Source organism: Herpailurus yagouaroundi, unplaced genomic scaffold (genome assembly GCF_014898765.1).
Source record: "Herpailurus yagouaroundi ecotype Mexico unplaced genomic scaffold, PumYag 194, whole genome shotgun sequence".
NCBI lineage: Eukaryota > Metazoa > Chordata > Mammalia > Carnivora > Felidae > Herpailurus > Herpailurus yagouaroundi.
This window is the reverse complement of record NW_024412425.1, coordinates 4,423,802-4,451,778: the sequence shown is the minus strand read 5'-3', so window position 1 is coordinate 4,451,778 and position 27,977 is coordinate 4,423,802. Positions and strand designations below refer to the sequence as shown.

General features: G+C 54.5%; 3 protein-coding genes and 1 long non-coding RNA gene across 8 annotated transcripts; 3 read left to right on the top strand and 1 right to left on the bottom strand.

Annotated features, from left to right (window-relative positions):
• The first annotated feature begins 430 nt into the window (after positions 1 to 430).
• CD22 (CD22 molecule) lies at positions 431 to 12,387 on the top strand. Of its 5 annotated transcripts, XM_040446136.1 has the most exons (16): positions 431 to 612; positions 847 to 981; positions 1,157 to 1,198; positions 3,419 to 3,549; positions 3,694 to 4,071; positions 5,004 to 5,297; positions 6,417 to 6,683; positions 6,812 to 7,075; positions 8,102 to 8,359; positions 8,570 to 8,833; positions 8,911 to 9,174; positions 10,448 to 10,544; positions 10,689 to 10,764; positions 10,915 to 11,039; positions 11,218 to 11,302; positions 11,608 to 12,387. In XM_040446136.1, exons 4-16 carry the CDS (start codon positions 3,441 to 3,443, stop codon positions 11,737 to 11,739), a joined length of 2,613 nt encoding a protein of 870 aa, XP_040302070.1. In that variant the 5' UTR covers positions 431 to 612; positions 847 to 981; positions 1,157 to 1,198; positions 3,419 to 3,440; the 3' UTR covers positions 11,740 to 12,387. The 5 variants fall into 5 exon arrangements, with proteins under 5 accessions (XP_040302070.1, XP_040302072.1, XP_040302073.1 ...); XM_040446138.1 differs by lacking the exon at positions 6,417 to 6,683; XM_040446137.1 differs by lacking the exon at positions 431 to 612 and having other exon boundaries at positions 3,419 to 3,474.
• On the bottom strand, positions 5,191 to 6,854 carry LOC121011575 (uncharacterized). The gene is made up of 3 exons (XR_005781648.1): positions 6,780 to 6,854; positions 6,577 to 6,699; positions 5,191 to 5,384 (listed from the first exon to the last, which is right to left on the bottom strand). It is a non-coding gene; the product is annotated as an uncharacterized LOC121011575 (long non-coding RNA).
• Positions 12,388 to 16,126: 3,739 nt separating the features above from the next.
• Positions 16,127 to 17,557, top strand: FFAR1 (free fatty acid receptor 1). The gene has a single exon (XM_040445790.1). The coding sequence runs from the start codon at positions 16,463 to 16,465 to the stop codon at positions 17,423 to 17,425; it is 963 nt and encodes a 320-aa protein (XP_040301724.1). The 5' UTR covers positions 16,127 to 16,462; the 3' UTR covers positions 17,426 to 17,557.
• A 2,431-nt stretch (positions 17,558 to 19,988) lies between these two features.
• Positions 19,989 to 22,767, top strand: FFAR3 (free fatty acid receptor 3). The gene is given in 2 exon segments (XM_040446135.1): positions 19,989 to 22,260; positions 22,263 to 22,767. Coding segments are annotated over 2 exon segments (1,098 nt in total). The 5' UTR covers positions 19,989 to 21,264; the 3' UTR covers positions 22,365 to 22,767.
• The last annotated feature ends 5,210 nt before the right edge of the window (positions 22,768 to 27,977 follow it).

Genomic DNA, 27,977 nt, shown 5'->3' with positions numbered 1-27,977 from the left:
TTGTCATTTCCAGTTGCTTGCTTCTTCAGTATTCAGTCTGGGATAGATGAAGCGAAGAGAAAACCCAGAGAATTCATGGTCATATCATTCCTCAGGCCCCAAGGTCCCTAACCAGTGTGCCTTCTCTCAGTCTTTCAGTGTCTTTTTATGCTTATTTTATAATATCCAGAGTTTTTAATTGTTCTTAGCAGAAGAAATAGGGAAGAATATACCTTCCCATAACGTTACTGTCTTTTGAATAAGTTGTTCTTTTTCTGTTTCTTTTTTTGTTTGTTTTTTAAATGTTTATTTATTTTGGGGAGAGAGAGGGAGACAGAATCCAAAGCAGGTTCCAGGCTCTGAGCTGTCACCACAGAGCCCAACGCGGGGCTCAAATTCATGAACCGTGAGATCATGACCTGAGCCAAAGTCAGATGCTTAACCGACTGAGCCACCCAGAAGCCCCTCTCCTTTTCTGTTCCTTTCTCAGTGGCTGGTAGTCAGTAGAGTTTGATGATACCAGGGTGAAGATTTCTCAGAGACTTCCCTGACCATCTGTAGGATTTGAATGGCTTTGCCTGATGTCTGGGTCTGGTCTCCAGACACTCACAGACTAGAAGCCTGATGAAAGTGGTAAGTTTCTAGTCTCAAGACTTGCCCATTCAAGAACACTCCATGAAAGTTATCTTTTTTTCCTTTTGATACTGTGAGCTCTTCCCTCAACCCTCGGGAGCTGCTGGAGCATCGGTGTAAGCGATCAGATTTCCCGACCATTCTGGCCTTTGGAGAGAAAGTAATAGGAATGAGAATAACTGGATGGTGTCACTAAACTACCAACACTTTCATATTGCCTTGTGCCTTTTTCAGCAGGCTGGCGGTTCTAATCTGCTTGGCTTAAATTATCAGCATTTCCTGAGAGCTGGATAGAGAGGAAGTTGTGGAGGGACTAGCTCTGAAACTATCTGATGTAGAAACTCCATACACCGAACCTAAAAACTGACCGTAGGTACTCGAGTGTTCCTTTCAAGCTGATTCCAAGCCCAAGGTGCCCTCATGGCCTCTTTTCCCCCCTCCCTACTTCACCATGCCTCTTGGTTGCCCTGAGAGTCACACAGGGGCAAGGGGTGGGGCCAAGGAGGGTGAAAATCCTTCGCTGTGCTTCCCCTTTCACTCTCAGATGCTGCCAAGGTCCCCGAAGAGGGAAGACACGAGGAAACAGGTAAAAATTATTTTGCTCTCTTTTGCATTCAGCATGCCGGCACGGAGCAGCTGCTGTGTGCCAGGCACAGTTCTTGGGGCTGGGAGCACAGCGGGGACCCCCCCCCCTTACCCATGTATCAACAGGATGTAGACCCCCATCTTTGAGCATGCCCTCTGATGGGCTTGTGGAGTCTTCTGAGAATAGGACGGGTCACCAGATGCCCAGGAGGGAAGAATGGACTCAGGGAGGCGGGCTCTGAGATCCTGCAAGGCCCTCAGCAGGCCTATGTCGAGCAGGCCACCATGGGTCTGGGTAGCATGGCCTTATCCTGAGCCTTTGTGCCCAATGCCTATTGTCCCCAGCCTCCACGCCCCACCCTGTCTCAGCAGCCTTCCGATTCCAGGTCTAAGGTCCCACTTCTTATGTCCCAGCGACTGCCTGGAGCTGCCGGGGGCGAGCACGTAGCTCTGCTCTGAGAAGTGCCCTCTCCCCCTCATCCTGGTGTTCTCAAGGCATTCCCCCATGAAGGTGCGGCTGGCGGCTGGCGGCACAAGGGGCACAACGGTCCGGCTACTGGAGGCTGGTCTTTGCCCCAGAGAATGGAATCTAGCCCTTGCCACAGCTCTTGTGGAAACCCAAAGGGGACCCGCAGCGCATCCCTCAAAACGCTGACCCTGCAGCCCTGCCGAGTTTCTCACGGGAAACGTAAAATCGGTTCCATGGCTAAAGAAGCATGGGCAACGTACTGCACCGTACTGTGCTCTGGCCCCCGTGTCGGCAGATGTGTGATGCACACACAGCTGATTATAAGGGACCAGAAAGACCCACGGTAAAGAATTCTGTTTACCTTCTTCACCCAGCTTTTCTCAAGTGGACGTGGCCTTGAAGGTGTTTTTGCGTGTAGCTCTGTTAGCACCTGCAGAGCCGGTGTCACTTCTACCTGGAGAGTCTGTCCCAGTTCAGACCCCTCACCCCTAACCCGAGCCCGAGCCCCGGCCAGGCCAGCACAGACACTATGCCTGGGGACAGACGCCTCCTTCCTGCTCAGCAAGCAGCCTAGCTTCCCCCACGCCTCCGGGTACCAGCCACCCAACAGCATTTGGCATGAGCCATGCAGCCTGAGGAGATAAACAGCCCCAGGGGGTGAGGGGTGTTTGATGCGTGGGAAATGTTGGCAGGGCAGGTGGGAGGGGTGCAGGTCTGCCCTGAGACCGGAGACACACTCTGTCACACATCCTGCTAACTCCAGAGGGACCAGCACGGAGGGGCCCAGTCATGCAAATTGGGGCTTAAATTTAACTCTATGTAAATGTAACTCTATGTAAAAGTCTAATAAGGTGGCACACAAACTCACTGATCAGAGAGGGACAGATGCGCAGGGCTGCAAACTGGGGGCCCTTGGACTGCCTTCAGCCCGCAGACTGGCCAGCACCGTGTTTGCTTGTTTGTTTGTTTGTTGATGAAAGCAGGACATTTCACAGGAAAATCCAGCTTATTTCTCTTAAAGCACTGGAAGATTAGGCAGTGCTGAGCTCACATTCCCACTTGGCAACAATTGGTTGGGACCGGGACAGTCATTGTCTTTACCCGAGGCATGACCTTTGTTCCCACCTGGTTGATTTATGTTTTCTACCCAGCCCCCAGGGGTATCTGAGTGGGACCCTTGGACCACATTCTCCAAAGTCCTTCCAGACCCCTCTAAATGCTCTCCTGGCATCACACTTAATTGTTAGTTTTAGAGTTATTTTGCTCCTGGTCTTTAAAAATCAAGTTTTGATCATGGCTCTCCCCCATATAAGAACCTTCACTAGTTGCCTCAAGGTGAGCTTCAAGTTACCCCAGACCTGGAATTCAAGGCACTCAGGAGTCTGGTGCCACTCAAAGCCTGAGAGCTGGGCAGGAAGTTTGTAAAATTATGGATGGATGGATGGATGGATGGATAGAAGGATGAACAGATGGATGGATGGATAGAAGGATGGATGGAAGGATGGATGGAAGAAAGGAAGGAGGGCTAGAAAGAGAGACAGGCTAGTCTTACAGAGTTCTTAGGCTGAGAGAATAGACATGACATACCCACAAAAGGCCCCATGAACATCCAGAATTCACAGCCTGCAAGGCAAGCAGACATGGTTCTCCTGGGATCAGGGAAGAGGGGTTGGAGTTTGGTGGGTGAGCAAGAAAAGCCATCTGAAAGAAGCAAGTGACCAGATGGCTCAAAGACAACTCTTCCCGGCCCAGGCTCCTGCCCAGACACAGCACCATGCATCTCCTCGGCCCCTGGTTCCTGCTCCTTGGTAAGGACTGTGGCCTAGGCTTGGGTTCTGGGAGTCTGTGGGAGCTAGAGGAGGAGGAAAGCTCTGGAGCAAAGAGTAAGTATTGGGGAGGAGGGGACAGGCAGGGTATGTGTGTGTGTACCTTCCTCTCTCCCTCTGTCTTTAGAGGGGATTCTTTATTCATTTGAAAGCTCTTTATGCCCCTCAATAATGTTTTTTGATCACTGTGGTGGGTTCCAGAATACTTGGCCTTCTCTGACTCATCTCAATGGAAGTTTGAGCACCCCCACACCCTCTACACCTGGGATGGGGCCTGCGTCTGGATTCCCTGTGACTACAAAATTCCAGGGAGTAGACAAATGCTGGAAAACCTGACCCTGTACCACAACTATCACTATGACGAGACCCGCAAGGACTTCAGTGGGACCATCCTGTACGATACCGCGAAGGCTGGGAAGACTCTGCCTCACCGGGAGAGGGTTCAATTCCTGGGAGACAAAAAGTCCAACTGCACCATACACATCCACCCTGTGTCCGTCAATGACAGTGGCTGGCTTGGGCTGAGAGTGACAACGAAGAATGACAAATGGATGGAGAAAATAGACCTCAACGTCTCTGGTAAGGCCCTGGGGGATGGGGTTCTCTGCCTCGGTTTCGGGCAAGAAGGGAGGTGGAAAACACCCAGCCCCTGGGACAGGGGTGGCAAGCCAGGCCGGAGGTGCCAGTGAGTGAGCGGGCAGCACAAGATAATGGGGCTGGGGCTGGGGCCAGACCTCTGGTCTCCCCTCGGGCCTCCCACCTGCCACTCAATGCCCGCCCATTCCGGAATCCGGGTTCCAGGTGGCCTGATTTTTTACGAGAAGATGGAAATGTGGATTTTCAAGCAAAATCTCCCAATGCCTTAATGTTGGTGATTAATTCTAATTAGGCCTTCGTGGCTAAATGAGACACATGTAGGGGATGAATCAAGCACGGGCCCGGGGCCTCCACCCCACAGCCTGTGTCTTCCGTGGTGGTGGGGGAGGTGGGGGGGGGGGGTCTAAGCAGCTACACGGGGGTGAGAGCTGTGGTTTCAGACCTGTCGTCTCAGGGTGGCCCAGCCCCGGGGAGAGCTGGAGACACACAGGCCCACTAACGGCACCCACTGAAGGAGCGCCACTCTGGAGGTCTCCAGTGTGGAGGCCATTACAAACGCAGGCTTGTCGGCAAAGCCAAGAAAGGCGTGGGGACCTAAACTGGTAACATTCATTTGGGATGGGGGAGCCATGTCAAAAATGTTTAGAGAGCAAACATCAGGGAGGGGGCACGAGGTACGTATGAAATACAATACGGGATTCCTCAGGAGCGGTGGCATTCACAAGAGAGAGTGTTTCTGCCGAGCAAAAGTGATTCAAAGCAGAGAAAGGCGGCCAGGAGAGAGGTGCAGAGGCGGAAGGGACCGGCGAGGGGCTCCTGAGGGGTTACCTGGGGCTGTAAAGGCAGGTGTGCGAGGTTGGCACACGGGCCCTCGCTCTCCCAGACCCCCAGCACGGCCCCCTACTCTTTTGCAGAGACGCCTCTCTCACCTCACATCCAGCTCCCTCCAGAAATCCAGGAGTCCCAGGAAGTCACTCTGACCTGCTCGCTGAATTTCTCCTGTCCTGGGTACCAGATCCAGCTGAAGTGGTCCCTGGAGGAGCCTGCTGTCACCTCCACCCTCCTGACCACCAAGACCGTGTCCACACAGAGCAAGCTCACCTTCCAGCCGCAGTGGACTCACCACGGCAAGAATCTTTCCTGCCAGCTCTGGGACCCCCGAGCAGAGCGGATACTCTCCGAGGAAAGCGTGGGGCTGGATGTGAAGCGTGAGTGTCCCCCAGGGCCCCCCCGGGAAGGACGAGGGTCTTGTCTCTTCTCTTCCGGCCCTCGAGGGCACCAAGGGTGCCAGGCACCTACACAGAAGGAAACAGGCATCAGGGCTGCATGGTCTCCACCCCCCCCCCCCCCCCGCTCCAGCCCCCGACACCCCCACCCCCACCCCACCCCCGTTATCAAGCCCCAGTGTTTCAGGGAACGGATTCATCTTAGCATCTGCTTTGGTCTATCTAACAGAATAAAATACTTGAATATCCTCGAGCCATGACATGAAGTTGAGATCACGTGGTTACACGGGAGGGGGAGGTGGTAGGCGGGGTAAGAGGCGGTTTCACATCATTGTTCGCGCCTCATTCATTCATTCATCCAATAAATATTTCCTGGGTGCCTCCCAGGTGCCAGGCCCTGTTCTGGCGGTGAGCAAACTTCTTGCCCACTTGGAGCTGGCATGGCAGTGGGGAAGACAAACAGGAAACAGAGTAACAAGGAAACAGAGAACTTAACTGTAGGCAGGGATAAGTGTAGTGGGGGCCAATAAAGCCGGGCAAGGGCAGAGGGAGGGAGGGATAGAGGCTTCTCTGAGGAAGGTGAACCTGAGGGAAGGGAAAGACTGGGGCACGCAGATGTTTATTTGCGAGAAGATTCCAGAAAGAGGAAAGAGCGAGGACGAGGGCCTCGAGGTAGGAGCTCGGTGTGCCTGCGACAGAGCAGGGGGCCCAGCGGGAGGAAAGGAGGGCCAAGGGCAGATCTCACGGGCTGCAGCAGGGTTTGGGGTTGTATTCTGAGCGTGGAATCCGCGCAATGGTTTCAAGCAGGGGAGTAACAAAGTCCGAGCGACAGTGTTAGGAAGGCTGGCGGTTGCCCGGTGACTAGAACTTTGGAGAGCCGGGGGCGTGTGTGGAACAGAGACAAGTTAGGAGTCTGTGAGAGTCACCTGGATGCTGGGGCCAGCCCACCCCCCGTGGACGAGGGTCACGCGAGTGGCCGCACACACGCACACACTACGTTTAGCTGCCGCTTTATCAGAATCAAAGCCCTGCAACTTCCCACCACGATACACCCTCTGAGAGGTCCCACCCCCTCTCCCACTGCGCCCCCTGCTCCTCTAGATGCCCCAAAGTTGAAGATTGAGGCCACCTCCAGAGAAGCCATCGTAACAGAGGGAGGGTCTGTGACCATGAGGTGCCAGGTCCTCAGCAGCAACCCAAGCTACCAGAATATAGCCTGGCTCAAGGATGGGACCCTGCTGAGGGAGGAGGAGACACTCACGCTGACTCTGTCCACTGTGACCAAGGAGATGAGTGGGAAGTACCAGTGTGAGGCCTCCAATGAAATAGGCCCAGGACAGTCGGAAGAAGTGGACCTTCAAGTATATTGTGAGCCTCCTGGGAGCTGGGAGGGGGGCAGGCAGGGAGTTAGCAGGGGGTGGAACCAAGGCCCTCGAGAGGTGAGCAAGGGAGGCCCTGGCTCACCTCCCTCCTCTGCCTCTGCGGGCTTTTTCCAGATGCTCCGGAATCTTCCAGAGTTGAGATCCTCCCCTCACCAGCTAAGGAGGGAAATAAAGTACAGATGACTTGTGTGTCACCGGCCAATCCTCCTCCAACAAATTACACCTGGTATCACGATAAGAAAAAAGTACCCGGAAGGACAAGCAAGACCTTCCAGATCCCAGCGGTCCTCCTCGGGCACGCGGGGTATTATTCCTGCTTGGCCGAAAACAGCCTTGGTACTGGACAAGTTGGCGGGGAAGCTGAGTTAGATGTCCAGTGTGAGTAGTCACAGGGCTTCTGGGTTCTAGAGGGAGAAAGAGGAAGGGAAATGGAGCACAGGGCATTCCCGGGTCCTCGAATGGGTGGCAAGCAGAGGCCGGGGTCTCTCAACGTGTAAGCCCCTGGGGTGGGTGCCTCGCTGTCGTCCCCGGTTGCACACCCAGCACCAGAACAGGGTCTGTCTCGTGGTAGGTGCTCGGTAGATGTTTGTCGAATGAACGAAAGCAAGATGCCAGGGCCCCATGAGGGACACGGAGACTCGGCATCACGAGGCAGTGGCTGAGCCCCAGGAGGGGGCCTGATGTGTCGGAGGAGAACTGGAGCAAAATGTCTCGTTACCTCCCCATCGGAGGTCGGACCCTGTTTAACACAGTGAATCGTGTCAGTGAGTCGAGCCCAGGACAGAGAGGGTCCATAGGTTTGATCCTCGGACCCTGCGATGTCAGAGTCTGAGCCAGATACTCTGATGGGGACGCTCCAATCCCAAACATCTAGACAGCGTGTGACCCAGCGGCAGCGGCGTTTACTAAGCATTTGCTCTGCCCTGGCTGCTTCAGCTCATTTCGTCCTCGCAATGATCCTACAAGGTTAGGGACTCTTAGGACCCCACCTGATGGATAAGTAAACTGAGTCCCGCGGCCCACGATCACTCAGCTCTAAGTCACGGCGTCTGCCAGTCTGGCTCCAGAGCTGTGCTTCTCCCCCAGTGAATGCCCGCACCGCAGCGAACTGACTCTGTGCCCCCCGCCCACGCGGAGGCCCGCAAACAGCGCGCCTCTGTCTCCCACGCACCACGCGTTCTCTGCTGGAGCTCTGCTCTGAGCATCATCCTGCCTCAAACCGGGGCCAGGCCAAATGGCCGGGGTTTCTGTCCTCACACAGATGCAAGAGGGAAGCACAAGGCTTCCTTTGGTTAATTTAGGAACCGTGTGAATGCGGGGGAGGGGTGGGGGAGAGGGAGGCGCCGGGAAAGGTAGAGACGGACAGCTGACTTTCCCTCGCCCATCTCTCTGGTTTTCTCCCAGATCCTCCCAAGGAGGTAACCACAGTGATTCAAAACCCCGCACCGATTCGAGAAGGAGACAATGTGACCCTGTCCTGTAACTACAATTCCAGTAATCCCGAAGTTACCCGATACGAATGGAACTTCCAAGGCTCCTGGAAAAAACCATTACGCGAGGTGCTGGTAATTGAGAAAGTTTCCTGGGACGCCAGGCCAATCTCCTGTGCAGCCTGCAACCAGTGGTGTTCGTGGGCTCCCTCTGTCAGCCTGGATGTCCTGTGTGAGTGAGCGGGCAAGGGGATCGGAGAGGTGGGCCAGCTGGGGTATGGGCTCTGAGGGGGAGGGGACTGGGGCCTGGGCCAGAACTTTCACAGAGAACTGAGGGCTGAACGTCTGGCCTCGGGGCCCAGGGGAGAGGAAGTCCTGGGGACAAGAAGAGGGAAAGGGGCCCAAGAGGTCAGCCTGACCCCTTGAGGCCCTTGCTCTCCAGATGCCCCAAGAGATGTCAGGGTCCAGCAGATCAGCCCCGCTTCTGACATTCACTCCGGGCACCGAGTCCTCCTTGGATGTAACTTCTCAAGTAGCCGCCCCAGAGACGTCCACTTCTTCTGGAAGAAAAACGGAATCTTTCTGAAGGAGGGAAGAGAACTGACCTTTGACGCCATCTCTCCAGAAGACGCTGGCAATTACAACTGCTTGGTCAACAACTCCGTAGGACAGACCATGTCTGAGGCCAGGATCCTCCAAGTGCTGTGTGAGTGGCTGGAGCTGGCGACAGACAGAAGAGCAGGTGGCCGGCTACCTGGATCCTGATTTCGCTTCTCCTTATAGATGCACCGAGGAGGCTGCGTGTGTCCATCGGCCCAAAGGACCAAGTGATGGAGGGGAAGAAGGCAGTCCTGACATGTGAGGGCGACGCCAACCCTCCCATCTTCCAGTATAGCTGGTTTGACTGGAAAAACCAAAACCTCCAGCATTATGATCAGATGCTGAGATTGGATCCCGTGAAGGTCCAGCACTCAGGAGCCTATCGGTGCCAGGCCATCAACCGGCTGGGCATGGGCCAGTCGACCCCCAGCACCCTCACTGTCTACTGTAAGTCTCCTTCCCTCTTCTTCTCTGACCCCGCTTTCTCCTTCCTTCCCCCGCCCCAGTCCTGGGGGGCAGCCTGGTGCATCACTCCCAGGCACCCCCCCCGTCCCCCCCCCACTCACCTTTCTTCCCCCCTTCTCCCCGTCACTCCTGACTCTCTCTAGGAGGGCTCCCTCTCAGGCTGCCCCCGCCTTCCAGACACCCTGAGCTCTTACTGGGTCCCTCTCTGTCTCTCTCTGTCTCACCCTTGATAGGCTGCTTCTTTTTATCTTTTGGGATTTTAGCTTTTTTTTTTTTTTTTTTTTTAAGACAAGGTAAAGCTAAAACAGCACGAGGGGGTAAATGGTAGCAAGACCCCTCTCCCTTCTTTCTCCCTGAGAACTCGACCCTCTCCCTGAAGGCCTTCACTCCCGGCGGCTGGTTGCGTCTCTTCACAGAGCTGCTCTACACGCGCAAGACGCTTTAAGTAGATCTAGGCCTATACACCCTTCGTCACGCAACTCGTGAGAGAGCCCACACATTGCCCTGGATGTTCTTTTGTTTCCCCACGTAACAATACCACTTGGAGACTGTTCTCTATCCGCGCATGTACAGCATGTCTGAAGGGTCTGGAAACAATAGGGAAGATATTTAATTTGTTTATTGTGCTTTTGCAGATTAAACTTGGAGCCATGGTTTTAAACTTAGAGGATCATGCCCTGCAAAGCTGGATGCTGAGGGGAGACAGCCTGAGCAGTGTTATTTGGAAATGCAGCGTACTGTATAAAAACCTGTTTCTGGGGTCTCCGCTTTGCAGACACCCCGGAGACCTGCCTCTTTCCTTCAGGGCTGCCTTGTCAGTGTATTCCCATGCATGGAAGCGCTCAGTGCCTTCCCTACGGCCTTGTGTCGTCTCCGGCTCTGGGCTCCCAGGAAGGACAGTGGCAGGATAAATTTCTACATGGCATTGCTACGCCAAAGCACAAGTGATTTCACGTTCTGATAAGCAAGGCCAAGCGGTAGCCTTTACTGCGTACTCTGTGTGTGCACCTGTGTCTGTCACAAGACAGGTGTTTCCCAGGAGAGTCAGCCCTTTCCTCCTCATGGGGCCCAGAAGGCAGGGACTGGCTTCTCCCTTCCTCTGCATCACGTCCCCTGCGTGCGGAAGGGGAGTCTGGAAGGCAAGGACAGCGGCCATGCAGAGAGGTTGAGGATTCCTTCCAGGCGGATGCTGCAGGCCAGAGGTTATCGGAGAGATGCAGTGTCACCAACTCATGGTCGCTCTTCCCCCCACCAGACAGCCCAGAGACCATCGGCAGGCGAGTGGCCGTGGGAGTGGGGTTCTGCCTGGCCGCCCTCCTCCTGGCCTTCTGGGGAGTCAAGCTTCAGAAAAGGTGAGCAACTCCCAAGGCCCGTCTCTCCCTGATTCCTTCCCTGGAGTGACTCCCATTAGCCATCCTGTCGACCCCGCATGCCCGACTCCACGGGGTCCTGTTCCCATCCCCCTGAGCCTCACCGAGCGGGATTTTGTTTCTTAGCTGGAAGAAGATACGGAGCCAGCAGGGGCTCCAGGAAAATTCCAGTGGGCAGAGCTTCTTTGTGAGGAATAAAAAGGTAGGACATGGGAGAAAGATGAGATGGAGGGCAGACCTTAAAGTCAAGCGGAGACAAAGTGAAGATGGGATGCAAGGAGCACCGTGGGGAGGCGTGGGGGTCTTGGCGGAGAATGGAGTGGTGAGAGCCGAGACCCCGTCTCTCTCCCAGGTTCGAAGGGCCCCGCTCTCCGAAGACCCTCACTCCCTGGGGTGCTACAATCCGGTGATGGAAGATGCCATCAGTTACGCGACTTTGCGCTTTCCTGTCGGTGACGCCGACGCACCAATAACTGGGTACTGAGTGAGGGTCCTGGGAGGGAGGAATGGCTCGTGTCCTTTCTGCCCTCTTTGTGCCCGGTACGGGAACCAGGCCCTGCTCTGGGGTGCTCTCAGGGTCTAAGGGAGCTGGAAGTAGGAGGGGAGTTCGTGCGAAATACTTCATCTGCGGCCATCCACCTGCCCTCCCTCTCAGAGACGCAGGGACCCCAGAGACAGAGGGACCTTCCCCAAACAGGGACGACACGGTCACTTACTCCGTGGTGCAGAAGCATCGAGTGGTAAGAGGGCGGGGCTGTGGGAGGTGAGGGTGGGGTAGGTGGGGGACCTGGCCTCAGCTGTGACTCCCAGGAGGGAGGGACTCGGTGGCCTCAGTGGGGGCCAGGGCTGCTGGTGGGAGGGGTGCTCAGGCACAGGTGTCAGAGCCAGGGTAGCGCCTCCCAGTCGGAGACGCAGAGCGCGGCCGGTGTGTGGACAGGAGGACCCCCGGGTGGAGCCAAGGAGAGGACAGGCAGGGAATGCAGACGGGGTGGGGGGGGGGAGGTGGCGACCGGGAGGCCAACCTTACACCCCGTGGCTTTTGCAGGGAGACTATGAGAACGTGGTTCCAGAGAGTCCGGAAGACGAGGGGATACATTACTCCGAGCTGGTTCATCTTGGGATTGGGGAGCGGCCTCTGGCCCAGGAAATGGTGGAATATGTGACCCTCAAGCACTGAGGAGCCAAACCCGCCGAAGCAGAGGCGAGGCGCCAGGGGACCGCAGGGGCCAGGCCCCGCCCCTGCTGCTCAGCAGGCCCCAGCCTCCCCTCCACACACACGCGCAGGCACACTCGCACGGTTACTGAAACCCCAGCCAGTGCACAGAACCTCGTGCGTCGCCCAGAGACAGCCTTCCTTCTCAACGCTGGGGGCCCTGGCCCTCCCAAAGGCCTGCTCCTGGCCCGCTCTCCTTTCCACCCAGAAAGTCATCTAAACACCTAGCCTGCGCCCCTCCCCCGCCATCTGCCACCACCCATCCCCAGCTGGCCGTGTCCCTGCTGGGATCGGCTTGTTACTATACTTTTTTCTTCCCCTCTCCATCCCTTTGGCCCCCTTGCCCCTGCTCTGAAAGTCCCCTCACTAATTCTATGCCTAATGTCTGCCTCTGAGGCAAAGCCCAGGGAAGGAGGGGCAAAAATGAGGGAGAAAGACTTGCTGGCCCGCTGGTTGCTCCTCCACGTGTCAGCGAGGCATCCCACGTGGAGAGGATTACGCTGCTGAGCCCCACGCCTCAGGGGTCTTGTGGTCTGAGACACACGCTGGTGTGGACAGACGTGTCACAAACACAGAGCTGCACAATAAAAACAGCTCGGATACCACTTCAAAGAACCCGTGCCTGTGGAGTCAGGGTGAGGACGGGGAGATGAAGAGGGCATCATGGGGCCTGGGGAGAAGGCAAAGGAGTCAAGGTAACCTTAGGACCGAATCAGCGGACTGGGGAGTCTGTTGTCTTGTTGCAAACGGTACACTGGCCCGGCAGGCAGACAAGTGCGAGTCTGAGTCCTGACTCTTCTGCTTGCCCAGCTGAGTGATCTTGGGCAAGTTCACCAAGTTTATCTGAGTCTCAGTTTCCTCATCTGTAAAATGGAGGTGCCACTACCTACCGTGCAGGCGGTTCAAGGGAGGAAGTGAAAGGGGCACCTGGGTGGCTCGGTCGGTTAAGGGTCCAACTTCGGCTCAGGTCATGATCTCTCGGTTCGTGGGTCCAAGCCCCGCATAGGGCTCCGTGCTGCTGGATTGGACCCTGGAGCCTGCTTCAGATTCTGTGTCTCCCTCTCTCTCTGCCCCTCCCCCAGTCGTGCGCACGCTCTCTCTCTCTCTCTCTCTCTCTCTCTGTCTCTCTCTCTCCAAAATAAACAAACTTTAAAAAGAGAGAGAGAGAGGAAGTGAGGTGCTGGAGTCACCTTGTAAGAAACTTAACACAATAGCCAAAAGTCCCTAAAAAACCAAATTCCCATCTTGTTTGCATCTCTTGAAGAACGTAAGAAGGGGAAGCCAATTCATCACTCACAGCTGTTCTCAAAAGTGACCCTGCCAAGTTCGGTCAACAGCCACAGTTGCCCAAGAACTTCTCGAAGGCCAGTCGCCTTGAGAAACCTCACGACGTTTCTTTCACCTGTCGTCACTGCCGCCAGTTCCCTATTATGTTCACGAATTCTGACTTTTCCAGTTAGGTCCTTGCAGCTTCCCCTCCGCTTCTCAGTTCCCACCTTTCTCTGCCTGTTCTTTTAGAAGCAGAACCAGGTGTCTAATCAGTCAGCAAGAAGATGCAAACTCCTGGCCTGTGGTGGGTGCTCCAAAAGTTCCACCTTCCTTCCCTGCCCTGCCTTCCCATCCGCTCAATACCAGAATGTTCTCTGAGGAGATGTTCTTTTTTTTTTTTTTAATGTTTATTTATTTTGAAAGAGAGCGAGCGAGAGAGAAAGTGTGAATGGGGGGAGGGGCAGAGAGAGAGAGAGACAGAGAGAGAGAGAGAGAGAGAGAGAGAGAGAGAATCCCAAGCAGGATCAATCTCACGACCTTGAGATCATGACCTGAGGGGAAATCAAGAGTCAGATGCTTGGGGCGCCTGGGTGGCGCAGTCGGTTAAGCGTCCGACTTCAGCCAGGTCACGATCTCGCGGTCCGTTGAGTTCGAGCCCCGCGTCGGGCTCTGGGCTGATGGCTCAGAGCCTGGAGCCTGTTTCCGATTCTGTGTCTCCCTCTCTCTCTGCCCCTCCCCCGTTCATGCTCTGTCTCTCTCTGTCCCCAAAATAAATAAACGTTGAAAAAAAAAATTAAAAAAAAAAAAAAAAAAAGAGTCAGATGCTTAACTGAGCCACCCAGGTGCCCCTGAGAAAGACCACGTTCTGGTCATCCTTGAAGTTGCGGCACAATGAGGCATTGATTTCCCCCATCAACTCACTTTGTCCCCAGTGTGATTTCTCGTGAGCCCCGTTAGCATTTCTGGAGGAAGGAGAGACTGCAAGAATTATTTAAGTGAGAGGGTTTCTGTATCAAGAATGAGGTCCAGTATCATTCAACCATTCAACCATTTATTCAGCAAATATTTACTGAGCACCTGTCAATGCATCCAACACAGACCAGTTATTGGGGGACAAAAAAGATACGACATCACCCCAATCTTGGGGATCTCTAATCTAGGGTGCCCAAAAGGTTTTAGGGCAGGGTCCCCTCAAAGGACTAAAGGTGGCCCTGAACCTGAGGAGGCCTGTACAGGCTCCCTGGCAACCAGCGGGTGTCTCCTCATTCCGTCCGAGTACGGCGGCTGACGGAAACCTATTTCGTGGCCAGCTGACTGAGAGATGTGGCTGTCACCAGGCGGTGCTGAGGTGTGCATGGCAGGTGACCAGGAAGCTCTGAAGCCGGGACTCCAGGATCCAGGCGGCCCTCCACCCAGCCCCGGGCCTCACTGTCCTCCCAGGGCCCAGACAACTGGTCACTCGTTCAGTTACCGAGCCCCTACTATGTACGCGACAAGCAGTGGACGAGGCAGACAGACCTCTTCACCCTCACTGACCGACGTGCCAGCAGAGGAGCTAGCGAATCTGATGTCGCAGGGTCTTGAGTGTTAGAATTAACCCAAGATGAAGGCAGAGAGCCTGGAGCAGGGGAGGGGCCCATGTGGAGAGGGTCCGAGGAATGCCCTCCTCAGAGGCGATGCGGGCAGAGACCTGAACCGCCAGGTGGGCAGGGCCGAAGTAGAGCTCTTGATAATCCTATGTCTCCCCTCACGCCCTGCTTTCCTCCTCTCCAAAGGCTTGTCATGGGAGAGGAAATGGCCCTCCTTCTGATTTTTCCTTGGTTCTGTCAGCTTCCCAAAGACAAAATAACAAACAACAGGTGGCAAATTCTTCTACACCCCCAGGGAGGTGCTGGACCACATATGTAGGACATGGACGGGAGGCGTGAGTGACTGAAGTCCGGAAAGGGAATTCGATCATTTCTTTGGAGGCGACTGCCAGGGGGAGGCTCACGCCATCCAGGCCTTAGTGAGTGCCGCCCAGGGTCCCTCCCAGTGCCCCAGAGACAGGCAGTGTGGGGACCGCAGCCCAGCACTTCAGCGCCACCAAATGAGGCTCGTCCCTTGCCTGTCCTCCTCCCCGCTCCTGCCAACGCCAGAAGAAAGGGTCAGAAACTACAGTCATCAAGCCAGAAGGGAGAGGAGAGGGAAAACAGAGAAGCCCTCTCCTCCCAAAATGTGCCCACAGCCTGTGTGGGTCCAGGGAGGGCAGAGGAAACTGCTTGAAATGATTAATTCATTTTCCCACATATCAGTCCCCGGACACGGTGTGGGCCACCAAAGTTTTTATCTGCGAGTGAGCCCAAAAGGCTGGGGCCTGCCCACGGGCTCACCCAGGAGGAGAGAAGCCAGTGCCCACAGCGGGTCTGAACAAGCCGTGGTCTGGTCGTACCCCAACAGCCCTGCTCCTTTAAGGGACTAGCTACACACTCCTCACGCTGCCTAGAAAAAGCCCTCACTGCTGCCCCCTTCCTGTGTCTGCATCAGCTGTTTGGACCCTCACCTCCTGGCCTCCGCTCCTGCCTGAGATGCCCCATTAGCTGCTCAGCCAGGCTGCTGGTGCCTCAAGCTAATGGCCCTGCCACCCCGCCCTCCTCTCCCTTCCGGCTCACTGCCCATCCTGGACACCCTCCCTCAGGCCATCGAGGGGGACTCCTGAGCCTCAGAGACATCTGGCAGCACCAAGAGGTGAGTCCCTCTTTCTGTGGCTCCTCTCCCCACGGCGGTTATTCCCCAGACCCCCCAGTTTACCTGCTTAGGATGCTCCCTGAGGTTGGTCAAGGTCATTCTCTGTGGCACTGATGGGACCCGACTTGCCCTGGCTCTGCCCTGGCGCCCCGCCTCGCCTGCCCTTTACCACAGCCTTCACCTTACCCAAATCCTGACAACCCCCCCCCCACTCCACTGTCTGCGGGGCAGGCTCTCCACGGTCCTGGGGGGTGTGGGGGGCAGCTGCTTCTCTTCCCAGGGAATTAGGGGAGAGGGGTGGACTCAGGAGACTTAGTCCTAGGAAAAACACACACACGGTGGGACCCGGCTCTAATTTTCTACCCTTTCTCTCCCCAGTCTCAGAAATCAGGAGGCTCTCCCTCCGATGGGACCCGCACGCTTCCATGGTGTTTTAAGAGAGGATACGGTGGGAAGAAAGCAGAGGACTGAGGGCTAGCAGTCCTCGCTCCTCACTCGGGCTCACCTGCTAACTGGAGCCGCTTCTCTCCGAGGGCCTCCCTCATTGAGACAGTTGATATCTCACAGGACGGCTTCTAATACCCTAGCAGTCTGTGATCCCAGGAGCCCCCGATCCCCCCACCCCTCCACGGGCCTAGCCGAGGCTGGGGAGCGAGTGGAGGTCAGGAGCGTGGAGGCCAGCCCTGGCCCCATGGACCTGCCCCCACAGCTCTCCTTCGCCCTCTACGTGGCCGCCTTTGCACTGGGCTTCCCACTCAACGCCCTGGCCATCGGGGGCGCCGTGTCCCATGCCCGGCTCCGCCTCACCCCCAGCCTTGTCTATGCCCTCCACCTAGGCTGCTCTGACCTCCTGCTGGCAGCCTCTCTGCCCCTGAAGGCGGTGGAGGCCCTGGCCTTGGGCGCCTGGCCTCTGCCGGCCTCGCTCTGTCCTGCCTTCGCCCTGGCCCACTTTGCTCCGCTCTATGCTGGCGGGGGCTTCCTGGCTGCCTTGAGCGTCGGCCGCTACCTGGGGGCTGCCTTCCCCTTGGGGTACCAAGCTGCCCGGAGGCCGCGTTATTCCTGGGGTGTGTGTGTGGCCATATGGGCCCTTGTCCTCTGTCACCTGGGGCTGGTCTTTGGGTTGGAGGCTCCAGGAGGCTGGACAGACAATACCAACAGCTCCCTGGGCATCAACACGCCAGTGAACGGCTCTCCGGTCTGCCTGGAGGCCTGGGACCCGGCCTCAGCGGGCCCTGCTCGCCTCAGCCTTTCTCTCCTGCTCTTCTTCCTCCCCCTGACCATCACAGCCTTCTGTTACGTGGGCTGCCTCCGGGCACTGGCCCGGTCAGGCCTGAGCCACAGACGGAAGCTGAGGGCAGCCTGGGTGGCCGGCGGGGCTCTGCTCACACTGCTGCTCTGCTTAGGGCCTTACAACGCCTCCAACGTGGCTGCCTTCCTGCGCCCCGACACGGGGGGCCACTGGCGGAAACTGGGGCTCATCACGGGTGCCTGGAGTGTGGTGCTCAACCCGTTGGTGACTGGCTACCTGGGAGGGGGTGCGGGCCGGGCGACAAGTGTGGCGAGAACGAAAGGAGGGACATCCCAGAAGCAGCAGCCGCCGCTGGAGAGAAGGGGCATGGAGCAGGGGAGGCCGGCTGCTCTCGCAGGCCCCTGATGGGGACTGCGCCGAAGGAACTGCAGGGCGGCCTTGCCTGGAAGCACCCTTGGAACCGCTTATGGGAAGAACTGAGCCTGGCCGAAGACCGCATCCCAGCGGAGGGAAGACGGAGGCCAGGGGCCAGGTCACAGGAGGAAGGTAAGCTTGCCTCCGCATACACCAGCGTGACTCCCCACCTCTGCCTGTCCCTCTTCTCCTCGCGCCCACCTGCCAATGCTGTAGAAATTCTCTTCCAGTCTAGAGGAAATGCCACACTGATGATACGTTCGGGGGGGATGCTGTTCCCCAAACATCTCCTAGGAAAGAATATTTTAATTTCTGAACAAGAGAAGAGGCAGGAGGCAAGATACTGACACTGTTATGCCGTTTGGCACTCACAAGAGGGCAGCACTGGAACTGTGAACGGGAGGTTGGTAGGAAAAGACGCCTCCGCAGGGAGAGAAAATACTAGAGAAAATACACACCACGAAGAGTCCCTAACGAATAGAGTCTCTGATATGGGACAGTCACCACGGCGAGTGCTTTACAAGTGTTGTCCCATTTCATACTCACACGATCCTCTGGTTTGGCTACGCAGCTGCCGTACAGATGGGCAGGTTGTTCACTGCACGAGAGTGCCAGGCAGACGGACAAACATCGACTAAAGTCTAGCCTGTGCTGTGCTCACCGATCCATGTGCCCGGCATGGGACTACTTCCATCCAGAGAAAGAAGCACGTTATTCTAACTTGAACAAAGATATCACCCACTCCTCAAGCAGGGCGCCTCGGTGGAGGGCGCTACCACCTGGAGTGGGGTGCCTTTTCCTAATTTGTACAAAGGCGCCCCTTAAGTTAGCTATGGTCCCGGAGCCAAGTATTATTATCATCTTCATTTTTGAAGGATTAAGGAATTGTCCTGAGGCTCTACAGTAAGGAAGGGGTGGACGCGTGATGCGATCCTTCAAGGCAGGACCCCCGAGAGTCAGGGGACATATGAAAGAACTTGAGGTATTGGTGTGAACGCCCGTCCTTGTGGTCCACTTTGCAAAGGCAAACAGTGGCACCCTGAACCCGTGAGAGCAGGGAGAGGAGAGTGGTCATGGAGGAGACAAACATCTGGGCACCTGCTCTGATGAGGCAAGATGCGGGAAGCAGACTTGTTCCTCTAAAGGCGATCACGCCGCAGGCATAGCCTATGCCACAGAACGGGTAGCTGCATGCCTGGCGTGCACGCGCTGGTTTATACAAGCTACCTCTTTTTATGCGTCAGTGTCTACAAGGGCAAGGGATTTCATTTGCTCATCTGCCCCCAGCACCTTAGAAGGGAGCTTGGCACGTAGCAGCAGGTTCTCAGGAAGTGTCTGCCGAACAAATGAATGCTCGCAAGAGCCTTCCAAAGAAAATTTCATTATCTGTTTTACATGAAAACAGACCAGAGAAGTTACATAACTTGCCCGGGGCTCCGCAGAAGCAAGAAACCAGTTTATTCCCTGCACAGCGCTGACAGCAGAGAATTTCAGTAAAAGCCCGAACTCCTGAGCACAAGCGGCCTCACTGCCCCTTCCCATAAAGCCAGGGACGCTCTCTCCCACCGCTCTGGAGCTCCAGCTGGTGCTGGGCCATTTGTCCCAGAGAATTGTGCCGCCTCCATTTGGCGGTGGAATTTAGTTCCTCCCGAGGGTCCACGATGCCCCACGTGATCCGCCCCCCAGCACCCTGGTGACCCCCACCCCGTCAGCCCTAAGCCTTCTAGAGGCCCCCCCCAGCAGATTAGCCTGTGCACCCACCTTTCTGTTTGCCTGAAGGGCCTCCCCAGTGGTTCTCTGCCTCTGTTAGTCTGTCCTACCCTCCTACCACTCAATCCCCTTAGACCTCACCACCACCAGACCCACGGCAGCAACATCTTTGTTTTGCTCACCATTTTTTTTAAATTTTTTTAACGTTTATTTATTTTTGAGACAGGGAGAGACAGCATGAATGGGGGAGGGTCAGAGAGAGAGGGAGACACAGAATCCGAAACAGGCTCCAGGCTCTGAGCTGTCAGCACAGAGCCTGACGCGGGGCTCAAACTCACGGACCGCGAGATCATGACCTGAGCCGAAGTTGGATGCTTAACCGACTGAGCCACCCAGGCGCCCCTGCTCACCATTTTTAACAACTTACTTGAGATAAAATTTACGTATCATAAAATTCACCCATTTCAAGTGCACACGTCAAGGGTTTTTAGTACTCTGACTAAGGCTTGCAACCATCACTATAATCCAGGTTAGAACACGGTCGTCACCCCAGTAAGAGCCCTCCTGCTCGTTTACAGCTGATTCCATTTCCCCCTACGTCCCCAGGCAACCGGCAATCGACTTTCTACTTTCTGTCTCCATAAAGTCGCCTATCTTGGACAATTCATATAAACGGAAACATACGATATATGGTCTTTTATGTCTGGCTTGTTTCACGTGGCATAATGTTTTTGAGCTGCACCCATATTCTGGGCGTTTCATTCCTTCCTATTGCCAAAGAGTATTCCATCGCGTGGATATGCCACGTGGTGGATCCGTTCGCCAGCTGATGGGCCACCAGGGGATGTTTCTACTTTGGGGCCATTATGAACATTGCTTAAGTAGATACCTATTAGTGGAGCTGGGTCACTTGGTAGATTTACGTGAACTGTTTCAAGAAACTGCTTCCCAAAGGCACCCTACAATTTTATATTTTTACCAGCAAAGCATGAGGACTCTCATTCCTCCACATCCTCCCCACCACTTGGTATTACCAAATTTTTTGCTTATGGCCATCCCAGCGGGTACAGAATGGTATCTCATTATGTTCCATAAATATTTGAATGAATACATAAAGAAGAAGTCTCTGAAGCTGGACAGAGCTTCAGTTTGAACCCTGCTGGTGATGCTTAACAGGCTGCAGCAATGAGTCACCTCCCCACTGTGAGGCGAAGGGCAGGTTGGCGATGCCCTCAGAAGCAGAGTGCCTGCCACGGATTACGTGCCCCCTCAATCATCATTATCATTATTAGTGCTGTTGTTATTCCCATCACCCCAGAGACAAGCCCACACCCATGACTGCGATGTTGGCAGCTAACATCTGTTAGTACTTACCATAACATGCCCACTTCCCTTCTCAGCACTCGACAGGCAGTAGCAATGCCTTAATCTAACAAAACCCTACGAAATTGGTACTGTGATTATCCCTGCTTTGCAGACGAGAAAGCAGAGCTCGAGAGTTTGGGTCACTTGCCCCAAATCCCAGAGTTAGTGACGGAGCCGGCATCGCACCCGGGCTCTGGCTCCGGAGCACGGGCCCTCCATCACTGCGTCGTGCTTCCTGCCCTTACAAGGCAAGTTGGACGACCGCCATTCCAGAGAAGCAGATACAATTCAAGTGGAGGATCAGGGAGGGGAAGATGAGGTCGGCTCGGGGCTGGGTAGAGCATCCCCTCCGAGGCAGCCAGAGAGCACGCCGCGGTGGAATTTGCTCCTCATTTTGCATACTCGCGCGGTGCTGGTGATGGAGCAAAAGGCATCTTTTGTGCGATTGCCCAACGGTGAATGAGGTCATCTGTCTTTATCAGTTCTGCCAGATAAATAGCTAACTATATTTCTCTAGAGGAGCCGGCGAGGTGCTGGGGCAAAAGCATTTGGGTTCTCAAATAAGCAGGTGAGCACGGGGCTCTGGGGGGTCTGGAGGGGGAGCCTCGGCGCTTGCTTTTCTCGGGGAAGGGACAGGCGACAGGGTATGCCCAGGAAGACAGGCAGGCTGACGCTGCTGAGGAAAGCATCAGGGGGGCAATGAGGGAGTCGGGGCGGTGACAGTGTTCCCTGCCAACGGTCGAGATGCCGTCGGCATGGGGCGCCAAGGTCCCCACCCAGACTGCCACCTCCGTCCGCCTCTTTCTCCAGTGGCCATCACCATGGACACCAGCCCGGACCGGTCCTTCTTCCCCGGCAATCACTGGCTCTACTTCTCCGTGTACCTCTTCACCTTCCTCGTGGGGCTCCCCCTCAACCTGGCGGCCCTGGTGATCTTCGTGGGCAAGCTGCGGCGCCGCCCGGTGGCTGTGGACGTGCTCTTGCTCAACCTGACGCTCTCAGACCTGCTCCTGCTGCTCTTCCTGCCCTTCCGCATGGTGGAGGCGGCCAACGGCATGCGCTGGCCCCTGCCCTTCATCTTCTGCCCCCTCTCCGGATCCCTCTTCTTCACCACCCTCTACCTCACCTCCCTCTTCCTGGCAGCTGTGAGCGTCGAACGCTTCCTCAGCGTGGCCTACCCGCTGTGGTACAAGGCCCGGCCGAGGCCGGGACAGGCCGGCCTGGTCAGCGGGGCCTGCTGGCTCCTGGCTGCCGCTCACTGCAGCGTGGTCTACGTGATGGAATTCTCCGGGAAGGCCACCAACGGCACCTGCTACCTGGAGTTCCAGAAGGACCAGCTGGCGATTCTCCTGCCCGTCAGGCTGGAGATGGCTGTGGTCCTTTTTGGGGTGCCCCTGCTCATCACCATCTACTGCTACAGCCACCTGGTGTGGGTGCTCAGCAGAGGCACCAACCACCGGCGGCGGAGGAGGGTGGTTGGGCTCGTGGTGGCCACGCTGCTCAACTTCCTCGTCTGCTTTGGGCCCTACAACGTGTCCCACGTCGTGGGCTACATCCGGGGTGAAAGCCCGGCGTGGAGAAGTTACGTGCTGCTCCTCAGCACCTTGAACTCCTGCGTCGACCCGCTTGTCTACTACTTTTCATCCTCTGGGTTTCAGGCTGACTTTCAGGGGCTGCTGAGGAGGCTGACGGGGGCCTGGGGCCCTTGGAGGCAGGAGGACAGCAAGCAACTGAAGGACAAGAATGAGGAGGGGGGCAGCCGGGGGAGCTGTCCAACGTAGAGAACAGGAGGGAGACTCCTGGAGGGCTGTGGAGCAGGCTGGGCTGCCGAGGGGCCTGGCGGCGGCTCTCGTAGCTCAAGTCGGGCAGGACCGGGGAGCAGGGGGCTGGGGACTGACGTGACTGAGCACCAGGCTGTGCTCACCCAAGCCCGGCTCTCGGTCTCACCCACCTGCCCTCGCTTCCCATCCCCTGCCCCCTAGGGATTCGGGCCTGGGAAACAGGAGGAGGGCGGGCACCAGAGAAGCGGGAGCCCCCACGGCCAGCTCCTGGGCTTTCCTTAAGGTGACGGAGGAGGAATCGACAGCAGTGACGAAGGCCTGAGAGATGTGCCAGGCAGTGGAAGAAGCCACCCTTCAGAGCTGTTCCTACCCAGCAGGGTGAGAGTGGGGACACAGGCCAGGCTTCAGGGAGCATCCTGCTCTCACAGAAGGTTCCCATTGTTCAGTAAATTCAGACTTTTAGGGACATTTATGAAAAATTACAGTAGAAAAATTACCAATAAATTTGGTAGCAAGCAAAAGAGAACGGTCTTTCCTTATTCCGAGGGATTGGGCCCAGGCAGGTTTTTTTTTTTTTTTTTGCTTATGATGTATCTGCATCAGGTGGGATTGATGGATGGAAGGATAAAACACCAGACTCCAGCGGGAAAGGGCTAAACCATAGGATGCCTAGATGTCGGGAGAGGATCCAGGTTGGAGGCATAAAAATACCAGCTCACTTAGGGGAAGGACTTGGCCTGACCCATTATCTTCTTCGACAACCCTGTGGCAGGTACTGTTATTAAATGAGCAAATGAGAATAACTCACTTTACACACGAGGGAATGGGCCCAGGCAGGTGAAGCCTTCTACCTGAGATCCTACAGCCAGTAAGTGAGTGAAGCAGGACTGGAGGCTGGAATTAGCCGACTCGGAGTCCCGTGCCCCTCACCCACTCGGCTCTCCTGACTCCAGCTGCGTATCATCCGTATGATGCCATATGGATGATGCCTAGTCTGGCTTCCAGAGCCAGTGAGCCAGTGTGGCCGGGACAAATGTAAACAGGCCACGAGGAAAACTGGAACTACATGCAAAGCAGCTCGGCTCTCTGCGTTCCTAAGTCCTCTTCCCCTATTCTTTATTAGAAACCCACTTGAAAAAATAAATTAGTCAGCACAGTTGGCTTCAAAGATAGATGCATACTCTTAGCTATTTTTAGCGAGATGTGACCATTTAGTAAGTTTGCCTTTCTCCCTGAGGAGTGGTGCATGAGAAACAGTCGGTTAGAGCCTCCTCGCCCAGCAAGGCAACCAGAGACACGTGGGCACGTGTTGGCACTCACTTGGCCTTAGTTCAAAAACATTTGTTGTGCACCCACAGTGTGCAGGTGGCTGGGCTGAGAACGGCAAGGACTTTTAATATTAAGCGTCTGCTTTCTTGCTGGGGTTAAGGTCGCTGGAGAATGAGGGCTGGCTGTGGGTGAGGGATTGGGTTTCGGGTGGAAGGAGAGAGCCATCATCTCGGTGCAGAGATGAAGGCCTGAGCTGTCTCTCTGACCTGTGACTCATCTTCTGTCCCAAGGAACTCAGTCCCTGGTGGAAGCTAAGAAGTTAATATAAATATGAGTCTACGTGGTTCAGAAAGGGAACAAGGGTGACAGGGAGTCCTGCGACTCCAAAACTGGTAACAAGGAGCCAACTGGGGACAAAAAGGAGTTGGAAACTCCACATTCTAGAGAGAGCCATGAACAATAGGAGCCTGACCCTTTTCTCGGGGTTTATCATGAAGAATAAGAGGCAGCTTAGAGGGCTTTGCTGCTTCCAACCATCACCCAGCACTACCCCCTCCCCAGTCTGTATAAGCAAAAGGCTAGGGGTGGGGAGGGTGAAAAGTCACCAGACGCTGGGGCCATTGTCTGGGTGGTGGTGAGGGGACTGCGGTAGTGTTTTCCAGATTTTGCAGAAGCCAAGGGAAAGGGCTGTTCAGGGAAGAATGGAAGGTGTATCCTGGGACTAAAGCAGAGAAACGAGACTGGCAGACAGAGGGCGTGGGAGCACGTGTGTGAGTGACGAGCATCGTGCCCTCTCACCGGTTGGCAGAGCAAGCATGTGGGGGGCCCCCAAGGGGGAGGTGGAAATTCTGGGGATGCCAGAAGAGGTCAAGCCAGCTTGGATCTCCCAAGACAGCCGTCAGAAGAACACAGTTCTAGCTGCAAAAGAGAGCCAGTAATTGGGCACCTGACTCACAATGGACACCAAAAGCTACTCAATATTTAGCTACAGCACTGTTTCTCAAACTTCTTTGTATCTCTGTCCTCTCAAGGAGCCTTTTTGGATATTTTTTCCTATTCAGCACCTTACTCTTCCCTGCCTGTGAAACTTTAATACAACAGACACACTCTATACCTACTCCTGTGTGTGCATGGCCCTTTGGAAAGCCACAAACCATTGCTTCCTTGGAACTAATTTTCGCCTCTCTGGGGGGCAATGTTGGCCCTGCTGAGAATCCATGAGCTAGAGAACCCATCCCACAGAGTGATAAAGCCTGTCTCACTCAACCGTAGCCCCGTAGCCCCATGAGGTGAAGTTTATTATCCTTCTGAAGCAAAGGAGACCTCATTCCCGAGGAAGCATGGGCATCTCACAAGAGAAGAGACAGGGCTAGTGTAGAATTTGGGGTAAGGGGACTGTTTAGGTGAAGTTTCAGTGAAGTAGTGCTTGCCAGGCTCTGAGCTAAGCAGGCCTGCATGCAAAGAGGTCAATTTCAGGCCTGGGGTGAGAAGCGGACTCAGGGTCCTGTTCCATTGGAAAATACGAATAAACGATAAAGGTAGGATTTTTGTCTGAAAACTCGTTGTCTGAAGCTCTGGGGGTTGAAAAGCTTTTGCTGCTCAGATCCTCCTAGCAGCAGAGGGATACTCCATTCTTACTGAAAGGATTTCAAACAGCCAAGTTTCTGACAGTCTGTGATTTTACAGAACAAGGTTTCTCAGCAATATAACTTGGCTAGTTAACAAAACAAATTTTTAGGGGCTTCTGGTAGCTCAGTCAGTTAAGTGTCTGACTCTTGATTTCAGCTCAGGTCACGATCTTACGGCTTATGAGTTCGAGTCCTACATTGCTCTCTGTGCTGACAGTGCAGAGCCTGTTTGGGACTCTCTTTTTCTCCCTCTCTCTCTCTCTCTCTCTCTCTGCCCCTCCCTTGCTTGTGCTCTCTCTCTCAAAATAAATAAATAAACTTAAAAAAACAAACAAACAGGTTTTTAAAGGTTTACAAAAGGAACTCATTGATGGCCATGATGGAGGAGGAGATTTTCCCTTTTAGAAGGAAGGGTTCCCCCTTCAGCAAGCCCTAGGGCAGCACAACCCAGAAGGCTAGGAGGAAGGGTAGACTTGCCTCATCCCTGCCACAGGTTCCCAGGGCCATAGGTGAAGGCTTAGCTTATAGGACAGAGAGAGGAGGCCAGAAGTTTTAAATCTCCAAGTGTGGCCAGAAACCTACTCACAAAATCATTAAGAAACTGGCAGGGACAGGTCAATACAGGCAGGACAGTTCAATACAAAGCAGTGGGTAGTTCACCTGCTACAGGCTTGTGCCACAACAAGTCAAACTATTTATAAACCAATTCCCCATCAGAGGAGGGCAGAGGGGCAAGCAGGAAGCAGAGAGGAAGCTGGGTATGCGGGAAGGCAGGCTGACTTGATGCCTTTTCCTGAGTTAAATACATCACCGGTGACCAGAGTCTTTGGGTATTTTAACAAGTGACCTCTCAGCCTGTGAATGCGCCCAGCAGGGCAAGGGAAGCTGTAATACAAAGCAGGAGAGGTAAATCTGCTTCATGTGGATGCTGGGAGGGGGTGCAAAAAGTAGGCCAGGTCCGGGTTGGGAGGGAGGAATAGATGGGGTGAGCAAGAATCCTGGGATTCTGCAAAATTATTGCAACAATCATCCAAAAGCAGGAAGCAGAGTGGCAATAAAAGAAAGAATGTGAAAGAAGCCAGGCTGTAAATTCTGGGAGAGGAGAATTAGAAGTGGGACACAGAGTTTGCAATGGAGGAAACAAGTAAAGTGAAATAGTGTGAGAAAGCGCTCAACTCTTTACCTTCCTCTCTCTGATATGACCTCTCTGGTTAAAAAAAAAAAAAAAAAAAACAAGTTATTACAGGCATCTGTGGCCCCTAAAACTCTGCAAAGTCTTCTGACTTCCTTTTTTTTTTTTTTTTTTTTTAAACGTTTATTTATTTTTTTGGGACAGAGAGAGACAGAGCATGAACGGGGGAGGGGCAGAGAGAGAGGGAGACACAGAATCGGAAACAGGCTCCAGGCTCCGAGCCATCAGCCCAGAGCCTGACGTGGGGCTCGGACTCACGGACCGCGAGATCGTGACCTGGCTGAAGTCGGACGCTTAACCGACTGCGCCACCCAAGCGCCCCTTCTGACTTCCTTTTAAAGTCAGTTCTGAAAAACCATCCAGATGGAGGGAGATCAAGGCACCAAGATGGCAGCCTGTGATCTCGGAAGAGGATACTGAGATCACACTCCAGAAAAAGAGAATGGGATAGAAGAAATGAAGTCTGAGAAACCTGGTGGTAGTGGGACGGGTAGTGGGTAGTGGGGTAGTGGGTGAACCAGAGTTCACCCCCCATGGAAGCGTGGAGCGAGGGAAGAGTAAATATTGCAGAAGACGGAATGGGGTATTTTTGGAAGGGAGGTGATTTTAACTGAATTTAGACTCATTTCACTGAATTTGGACAACCAAATCAAGAATCTCCTGTTGCAGATCCCCCAGCCCCAGGGTCAGTTTGTAAATGGCACTGACCACACCATTCTTGTTCCCATTTATTGGTGACTGCTCTCAGGCAGAACACACAATGACCCAATTCTAGCCAGAAAAATTCTAGCTCTCAGGAAGAACACACAATGACCCAATTTTAGCCAGTAAGAGGTCTGCTGGGGGGTCTCCGGGAAACCATACTGAAAGAGATAGATGTGTGAAGAGCTACCCTCTCGTTTCCTGGTTTGGAAACTTTTATGTGAGGATGTGATACTTGGGGTTGCAGCAGCCATTTGGGGGCCATCATGCCACAAACTTGAGGAAGAATGCTAACAAGCTAAAGGTGGTGGAGGAGAAGGACAAAAAGGCCTTGCTGAATTGGGACCCCCACCTCCACACTCACTGTTAATAAACATTCCTATAGGTGACTCACCATTAGCCAGATAGCCGCTCACTTGCAGCCAAATGCATCTTAACTGTAATGGATAAGCCTCTGTCTAAGCATCCCATATCCTATATCCCGTCACCACTTGGTGACATCTTCTCTTCCTCTAAATTATTTTATGATGCTGGAATCTCTAAATTCTATTTGCTTTGAAGGAACTATGAAATCCTAGTGTTTATCCTACCTATTCTAGCTGGGCTCAAAGGAGATTTCTCCAGTCAGTAGGTCTGGCACCAAGATGTCTGGACTCCCCTCATTCGAAGGCTCTAAACAGCTAACAGGCTGGGGCTGTATGGACATGTTACAAAATGAAAAACACACCTACTGGATGGGACCCTTTTTGAGGTTGAAGAGCATCTGACTGATGGTCTGGGCTGTAAGCTCCTCTCCTTTTATTGATAAAAATTCCCATGCTTGGATGTAAGACCTAAATGTGAGACAGAAAACCATCAAAACCCTAGAGGAGAAAACAGGCAACAATCTCTTTGAC

Bases quoted from the DNA above. Each gene is read 5' to 3' on its own strand.
- FFAR1 (XM_040445790.1), top strand. From the start codon at position 16,463: ATGGACCTGCCCCCACAGCTCTCCTTCGCCCTCTACGTGGCCGCCTTT.
- CD22 (XM_040446136.1), top strand. From the start codon at position 3,441: ATGCATCTCCTCGGCCCCTGGTTCCTGCTCCTTGGTAAGGACTGTGGC. The intron at 3,550-3,693 runs GTAAGTATTGGG...GGTGGGTTCCAG, and splicing joins GGAAAGCTCTGGAGCAAAGA to AATACTTGGCCTTCTCTGAC. The intron at 10,765-10,914 runs GTAGGACATGGG...TCTCTCTCCCAG, and splicing joins TCTTTGTGAGGAATAAAAAG to GTTCGAAGGGCCCCGCTCTC.